This window comes from Formica exsecta, unplaced genomic scaffold, assembly GCF_003651465.1.
Source record: "Formica exsecta isolate Colony F162 unplaced genomic scaffold, ASM365146v1 scaffold688, whole genome shotgun sequence".
Classification (NCBI taxonomy): domain Eukaryota; kingdom Metazoa; phylum Arthropoda; class Insecta; order Hymenoptera; family Formicidae; genus Formica; species Formica exsecta.
In genome coordinates this window covers 66,403-75,191 of record NW_021853453.1, presented here as the reverse complement: position 1 = coordinate 75,191, position 8,789 = coordinate 66,403, and the positions used below count along the sequence as shown (strand labels likewise).

The 8,789-nt window shown below is 39.5% G+C and overlaps 1 protein-coding gene across 2 annotated transcripts; it reads right to left on the bottom strand.

Annotated features, from left to right (window-relative positions):
• Positions 1-5,657: 5,657 nt before the first annotated feature.
• On the bottom strand, positions 5,658-7,498 carry LOC115243074. Of its 2 annotated transcripts, none has more exons than XM_029819750.1 (2): positions 6,306-7,498; positions 5,658-6,166 (listed from the first exon to the last, which is right to left on the bottom strand). In XM_029819750.1, the coding sequence occupies exons 1-2, from the start codon at positions 6,871-6,873 to the stop codon at positions 6,066-6,068; spliced, it is 669 nt and encodes a 222-aa protein (XP_029675610.1). In that variant the 5' UTR covers positions 6,874-7,498; the 3' UTR covers positions 5,658-6,065. The 2 variants fall into 2 exon arrangements, with proteins under 2 accessions (XP_029675610.1, XP_029675611.1); XM_029819751.1 differs by having other exon boundaries at positions 6,336-7,498.
• Between the last annotated feature and the right edge of the window lie 1,291 nt (positions 7,499-8,789).

The following is an 8,789-nucleotide window of genomic DNA, read 5'->3' as shown; positions in this document are numbered from 1 at the left end:
GACTTCCTACTCAGGCGTTGCTAGGTGCGCGGCGAAGCGGTGGGACGGGCGCTGTATACGACTACGTACGAGCGAACGCTAAAGCCACGCATCTCGAACTATTCCCTCTCTCTCTCTCTCACTCTCTCTTTCTCGTTCTCGCGCGCGCGGCGTAGGAAGCAGAGTTGGGCAAAAATCTAATTAACAATTACAAATTTCAATTACAATGTAATTGAAATTACAAGGTAAAGGACTTTTCTTCTCGGTTTCATGTGCTCTACCTGCACATGGCGGGTAATCCGCGAATTATGGGACACCCTGTATATATATATAATATATAATTAGGGCTGCAATATTTATTCATTTTCATTCATCTGCCCATTCTATGTCCTCTCTTTTCTTGGTAAAACTGATTCGTGTCCTCCATTCGGGATTTTCAAATCTGGCAACCCCCCAGACAGCCAAACCTGCGCAAACAGATTCTGAGCAGAGCCTGCAGTCAATTTCTGATGTCAAAAAACCAACAAATTTCATACAGAATCTGCTTTATCAAACGATGTTGTCAAATTGTTACCAGATGTGCGACAAAGTTTGCTGACAGGCAATGTAAGCAGATTGGTAGCAGAAACCGCGCAGAGCCTGCGCACATAACCTGGTAGCAGATTGATAGCAAAAACTGAGCAGAGTCTGTATAGATAATCTGAGAGCAGATTGGCAATAGAAACCGAGCAGACTCTGTTTATAATCAGCTGTTTAAATGATCGCGATGCACATTGCCCTTTTAATAATCCCTGATTTATATTATAATGCTATATATTGAAATGTATTTACTTTTATTTTCGATAGGAATGGGATGTAAATGGAGGAAAGAAATTTAATTAACATTTTAGATTATTCTTAACATTATCTGAGCAGAGGGCTTAACAGCCCTTTTTCTTATAAATTTGACACGTATCTTAAGTCCACGTTTAACGCGCATGCGCGAGAAAGCGTCCCCGAGAACAACACTGCCGTGGATGAAGTGGCTGAAGTGTGGAAGGAAGAGGAGTTGTGAAATAGGTGCCTGGCGTAATTCGTCTACGAATGAAGCGGAGGTAAACTCAACGTTGGATAGCAGGTGAACGGAGTCATGGGCAAAGTGATAAACAGGGGGGCCCTCAAAGCAGGCAATCTTAGATTTAAATTTTTTATATACAAGAAAGACTTTATACAATAGAAAGAAGTTAGGAACATTGTATCTGTCGCTTCTAATTATGCTGATTTGAAGATCGTGAAGCCTATCTATTACAAGATGCGAAGCGTCGGCTAAGGCTTTAAGAATATATTTAGAGGTATGAAATGTGAACCTAGTCTTCAGAGGGCTGATGTAAGTTTCAGACAAGACTACATTGCAAGGAGTGGATTGACGAAGACCGACACAGAATCTTAAAGCGCGACGTTGAACTTTTTCAAGCTTCTCCATAAGTCCCTTGTTATTGATAGAGAGAGCAAAACAAGCATACTCCATGCTTGCTCGTATAAGAGATTTGTAAATGTTGAGTAGGAGAGAGCGGCTTGCACCTCACCAGATACCGCGAAGAGAGCGGATGACGTTAGTTAGTTTAGAGCATTTGGTGACGAGAGTTTCTGTATGGATGCGGCCATTGAGTTTAGAGTCAAGGGTAATATCTAGAAATTTGTAGAAAGATGATAACTTAATTGTCGATCCGCAGAGGTTGATAGAATAAGAGAGAGGGCTCTTCCTATTCCTAGCAAAGACCACGAGCGCAGATTTGGAAAGAGAGATATCCAGACCTCTAGAATTAAGAAAAGAAGCAAGTCTATTTACTGAGGATTCGAGAAGTTGAAGAGAGCGAGATAGATTAGAAGATCTGATAAAGACGACGGTGTCATCAGCGAATTGAATGATGTCACATTCTTTGGATACGTAGTTTCTACATTTAGCTACATAAATGTTGAAGAGCAAAGAGCTTAAAATGGAACCTTGGGGAACTCCTTTATAGGAAAGGTATGATTCTGTGAGGTTGTAGATGAAGAAGCATATCTTAGGAGGAAGACCCAACTCGACCAAATCCTTTATGAGGATGCTGGGGATGACGTTGTCGAATGCGCCGGCAATGTCGAGGAAGACACATGCGGTGGTGTGGCGGGAAATAAAACCATTGTAGATTTCAGTGGTAAGGATCCCTATGTTATCCTGGCAGAATTTGGCTTTCCTGAAGCCATATTGGTTCTTAGGGAGGATACGATTTTTCTCAACCCACCAGTCCAGCCTAGAAAGAATGAGTTTCTCCATAAGTTTGAGACAGCAAGAGATTAAGGATATGGGGCGATATTTGTTAAGAGAATTTTTTGGAATGAGGAATACTAAGGAGTGATGCCATGCGTTTGGGAAGGTACCTTTTGTATAGAGTTCGTTAAAGATATCAAGGAGGAAAGGAAAGTAGAAGTCACGAAGTAAAGATATATGGTCATATCCCAGCTTATCCAGGCCTGGGGATGAGCGGATTTTAAGATTACTTATAACTGTGGCAAATTCAGAGGAGGTGAAGGGCTCGTCGAAGGTCGAGCACGAATAGACATTAGACAAATCATTGATAGATGAATAGAGTTTGTATAGAACAGAAGGCGGACATAAGGAATTGATCAGATCTCGAATACTGTCTGGCATTTCGTAGTTAGATTTAGGTGGAGGTGGAGGAAGACCTAAATGCCTTTTCTTGAAACCCTTGATCATACTCCAAATGTAGGAGATGGGCGTTTCATTAGTTAATAATAAACAGAATTATTTCCAATCCTTTCTTTTAGCTGATTTTAAAGTTCGTTTAGTGACGGCTTTTTGCCTCTTGAGTTCTATGAAATTTTGATAGGAGGGGTTACGTTTGTATAGCGCTAAAGCTTTTTTCTTTTCTGCTATTGCTTCCTCACAGTCATCGCTCCACCAAAGAGCAGGAAGGGATGTGCGTTTGGGAGAAAGGGAAGAAGGAAAGGAGGAGGAAGCAGAGGAAGGCAAGGAAGAGGAAGAGGATGCGGAGGCGGATTGGGAACTAGGAGGAATTTGGGATTTAGGTTAGGAAGTTGGTCAGGGATATGATTAGTGATGAGGTCATATTTCTGAACGGAGTTGAGAGGGGAGGAGTTGAAGGCTTCTTGAAAGGAAGGGAAAGAAGAATGAAGCGAAGCTAAAAACTGTTTTTTATCTTGCTTTTTTAGTTTAATTTTATGAGAAAAGAAGGAACGTTTTTTGATCATCAGGTTAATAGCGACGGAGATGGGGAAGTGATCGCTGGTCAGGGAGTCGGGTAGGACTTCCCATGAGCAGCAATGAAGTAGGGAGACGGAGGCGAAGGAGGCGCGTCCCAGACACCGGCAGGAAGGAAGCCTCGCGGGTATCTATAAATAGAAACTATTAGTAATGAGCTATTGTTAAAAGGAATGATAATGGCTTGGGTATCTATATAGCCTGGAATAGAGAAGTTATTATCTAAGAGCTTATAAGGAATTGAGTTCGATACGGCAAAGGCTAATCCGCCGGAGTTACGAATAATGGTGTCGTTTCTAATGACATTAAAGTTTCTTAGCGAAAGGTATTGGGAGGGGTTGAGCCAAGTTTCTGAGAGAGCTATCAAATCATATTCGTACATGGAGGAGTGGAGAAGGTCGATCTTATTCATAAAAGAGTGACAGTTCCACTGTAGGATCTTAAGTGTAGAGATATAGCGTGGAGGATTATATGTTCGAAGCGTGTGCATTGTAGAATTGATTTAAGGAATTGTTTTCGTTGAATGCAGATCGAAGGAGAGAGGAAATGTCGTCGTAGAGACCGAAGGTTTTGAGAAAGGGAGAGAATTTCTCGACCAGGTTCAGTAAAAGTTTTAAAAGTAAAAAGAGAGAGAATTGAAAGTTTTGGTTAGAGTCCGAAGGATTAGGAGATTGAGGGGGCGAGTTGGAAGAGGTTGAAGAGTAAGAGGCTGAACCATTAGGATAAGCCTGCGGCATTCGACCGTTAGGAGCTACAAAAGAGCTAAGAGGAGGAAAAACGAAACGATTATCTGAATTGGGAGATCTGAGAGTGCTAGAAAAGCGGAAAGGAGAGGTGGGAGAATGTTTCAGAGGGGGAGGTCTTTTGGAAAAGAAAGAAGAGGAATGGCGAGGGAGTGAAGAAGGGAGAGAGGGAAAGGAGGAGGATAAGAGGGTATTTAACAGTATCGGCAAAGGAGAAGGGGAAGCAAGTGGAAGGTGAGGTTGCAATATTCACTTTCCACGCGAAGCGAGGTTCAACGCAAATCTATGTGTCTAGTTCTTTTATAGACCCCCCCAAAGGGGGGTCGGAACCCACTCTGTCCAATCGTGCAGTGTCCAATCGTGCGGTGTCCAATCGTGCAATGTCCAATCGTTCCGTGTCCAATACTACGTGTCCAATCGTTCCGTGTCCAAACGGGTGTCACCCCCGTCCCCTACCTTGTCAGAAACATCACACGCAGAAAAATCCATTTCATTATCTGAATTATAATCGTCGTTGAGAGGGGGAGGGTAGGGGGGAAAAGTACTGGTCAATGCGTTGAGCGTGTCCACTGCTTTTCGAGTTTCATCTGGGGAATTAGTTGGGAGAGGAGGAGGAGGATCTGAAATATGCTGCGACGTAGACGAAAGACCGCCGTGTGGCAGAGGCATGCTGAATGAGATATTTCGATAATCGGGTACCAATTAAGATGGCGGCAAACAAAGCACCGCGTGCTACGCACTGCGATGTTGATTGTTTATGCGGCGCGAATGCACGTATTAATACTCTGAACAAAGATTCGAGCACAAATATTTCTCTCTCTAATAATAAAAAAGCTCTGAAAAGAGCTAACGGCAAGAAAACTGCACATTCACTGATTCTACGTATCAGAAAAGCAAAGCGCGAGCGCGAACACGTGTGACTGGTACAACGGTCGGTGCCCGAATCGTGTGTGTGTGTGTGTGCGCGAGCGCGTTTGTGTGTGTGTGTGTGAGAGAGAGAGAGAGTGTGTGTGTGTGTTTATGTGAGTGTATGCTTCATCATACTTAAAATGACAGTATAAGGAATCAATTAATGAGGGATATAGTTAATAAAGGATAGTTCTAGTTAAAAGTATAGTAAAACTATCTTTTATTAACTATCCCACACTAATTGATTTTTACTACAATTATTTAATTTTATCCATTTAGGATCTTGCATCTTGAATGCTTATCCTGACATCGTTTTTGGCTACACGAAGACTGCTCCTTGTCGCTTCGGTATAAATTTACCTAAAGACACAAAAATCATAATTTTTACTTACAACATTGGAGTATCCATCGTCATCGATATATTCAAATGCGTCCATTTGTTGCAATGACGAGATGGGAAGTTCGCCTGGCTTCTGAGGTGTGGAATGGCGATCCTGAACGCATTTTAATATTTTTTGTAGTAGTCCATTCATTCTTCTGGAAACAAAAAGATTAAAGTTAAAATAACATCTCATATTAATAAATATACGGTATATTTCATACTTACTTCAGCTCGTCCTCCACGCGGTCGAATCGATCCTCTTTTTTCCTGTAATTATATATAAATATTTACAAGTAGATACTTTTGACAAGCACATTTTCCTCTTATAAATTTTCATACAAATAAATATAAGGGTATCTTTTTTCTGTGGTCTTTGGTGGTTTCCTGTGAATAGCCGACACCATATCCTATATTTTCACGATGAGTATTTTTATCACGGCGTGTGTCCTGTTCCTGCATGGGCCGAGTTCTTGTGCTTTCCTGAAACTCGGGCAAAGTATTATTAGAATAATATGATTTGTTAGCACTTGTGGTAAGTGTAAAACTTTGTGTAAGTGTATTATGTTGGAGCATAATTGGTGAAGTATGCGCGTGTGTCGTGTTTGTCTGTATTTCTGGAATGTATTCTATGTAAGAAATGTTTGTGTGTGCCTGTATATGTACGTGCGTGGTGTATGTTGTGTATGTGGGTGTGCCATGTGTGTATTATTGTATAAAGTTGTAGGATTCTCATCCAGCATTCTGTTGATGTCTCCGATATCTTCGTCGATCGTCCCTGAACCGATGGTAGCTACTGTTGTGCTTCTCCTCCGCTTTGTTGGACTTTCATCCGAAGACGTCGTTTCGTACCGCGATGGTTTAATAATGACGCGCTTTGGCCGATCCATGTATCTGTAAGTATAAAAACACATAATATATTTTGTGTATTAAGAATGCGCAGATACACCTCTATTGTTTATATTTCTACAACATGCATACATGCACATTAATAATATGCAACATATATAAATAATTTGCCAGAAACTCTTACAATCGTATGATAAAAGAATGCATCTCATACTTTTCGTCTCTTCCGTGTGTATCATAGTTGCGACAATGTATTTTGATGGTTCCATATCATCTTCATCACTGTCATTGTCATCCAATGATGTATTTTCGTACAAAGGCATCCTGTAGCATTTCGCGTTCACCTCATTTAAGTTAATAAAAACGATTTCGCTGGTAATATTGCCATATTTATATATTTGAAAGGCTGAGGATTCCATGCCGATCTTATAAAAATTATCTACTTCTAGAAATCGTTTAATAGCCAAACGATAAGAATAGTTGTCTGCGACAATATTTAAGACGATACAAATCGATCCATCGAGCAAAATACAGCAATTGTCTTGCATATTAGTACTTAGATATATTCCATTAAATCGTATTTTAGAAAAATGATGACGATTTTCATCATTATTACGCGGCATTGATACGTGAATAGATGACTCGTTATTGAGATTTTGGCGTAGTCTATGATGTTTTATTTCTGTCATTCTGTTGCAAAATTGTTGAAGAGGTAAATCTGGCTTTCTACAATATTTCCTAAAAATCGACATCTTACTTTCGTATGGAAAAGCGAAAAATGAATCTAAATTACCAAGACGTTTAACGTCATTAGTGAGATGAAGAAGACCATGGACGTTGTAGCTATTGAAATTTGGACCATAAAGAGAGACACAGCAAAGTACAAATTTTTGCAACGCCAGTTCTGCAAATTTCAGATGTTTTCTCGATGGACACTTTGAGACCAAGACCCTTATAGCACCATGTAAGAGTAAAAAGTGCTTGTAAAATTGTTCAATATACCATACGTTACAACTGGCCCTATATAGAGAAGAAATTGGCGAAATTCTGTTGCTTTATACTTTGAATATACATCTAAAGATCTAGGGCGTCTTGCAAATTCTGTAGGACAATATTTTTTTTAAATATTTAAACGATCACTAATTCTAGAAATAGATCTTCCCGAAAGCTTTGATATTCATGAGTATTTGCCATGTACCCATGCAGACAAGAGTTTTTTCATAACACCTAAGCATACAAGATGCATATATTCGAAAGGAACTTGCGAAACCATTCCCATTGGCAGTGCAGATAATGGGCTTGGACCCTCTTTGTGATGATCTTCATCTATGCATAATAAATATTCTTCATCGGTGCGAAGAGGATGATTCACACCATTAATGACGTAACAACCTTCGCTTTGTATACCAAAAATTTTGCACTTAGAACAAGACATATGACAACGATGATTTAAAATAAAAGCTCGAGCTGATGCATCAGCTATGAAACATCTTAATTTTATTGGTATTTTACTGTCACGAAAATTTATACCTCCGTTGGACATAATTGATCTAACATCGGCAACGAATTTTTCAAAAAAAGCATTGGTATCATGTGGCTTTTGTACACCTTTATAAATTCCTACAACTATTGGTTTAATATTTTGCACATTCGACACTCTGCATTGAATCGGCCAAATATGAATACTAGATGATCTGTCTAATGTCCATCTGTGTTAAAATCAGGTTCTAATTCTCTAACAACAGTTACAAATGAGGCATTCGAGAGACTTTCAACAATTTCTGTTTCAAGATTAAAGTGAACGTATTCGCCTGGTTCAACATTATATAAAACAACACAATGTCGTGGTGTATTTAGAAGAGTTCTAACATCTTTGGGCAAATTAGAAAAGCAGGTATGTTTTTTTCAGAACCGACAAAATACTGTTACCTTGAGAATGCGTTAAATTATTATCAACAAAGCAAGATGCTAAATGCTCGCTAAAGGATGGTTCTGACGAAGTAGTAGAAAATGAAGAAAATGCACGAGAACCATGTGAAAAGGTGGAAGAAGAGCAAGATGCCGTATCATCTTCTATGTTTACGCAACATCTAATATCAATATTATCCTTTGAGATATAGATATCATTCGAAGAACTACATCCTGCAACTGGTAAGGTAGGAATATCCTGCAATACGGAATTATTATTCGACTGTATATGTGTAACGTTACATGTGTGAGAATTTTGGAAGCGCAAGTTCTTCGTTACTTGAATAATAACCCTATTTCGATATCTTATGGACAACTTATGCAGCGATTTCCGCGAAGTGGATAATTTTAAATGAGGTTTATATAATAATATGTCTTCTTTTTATATATTTCATGTTTTTTGTTTTTTTTCAGAAGCTGTATGCAGAAATCGACATTTCCAAAAGCCAACGCGATCCGAATTCCAAGCGCAGATGCGGGAAGCTTTGCGCGTTGCAAAGGAGAGACATCGCAGCAGGATGCGTGGTCCACGCACACGAACAGGCGAGGCGGCAAGGATTAACCGGGATTTGTGGAGCGACGAAAGGATAGAAGGAGAAGAAGACGAAGAAACGAATATATCCGAAGGAACTATTAACGATTAATAGATATATTATAATAATAACTATATTATATATTATATAATATATATATATATACA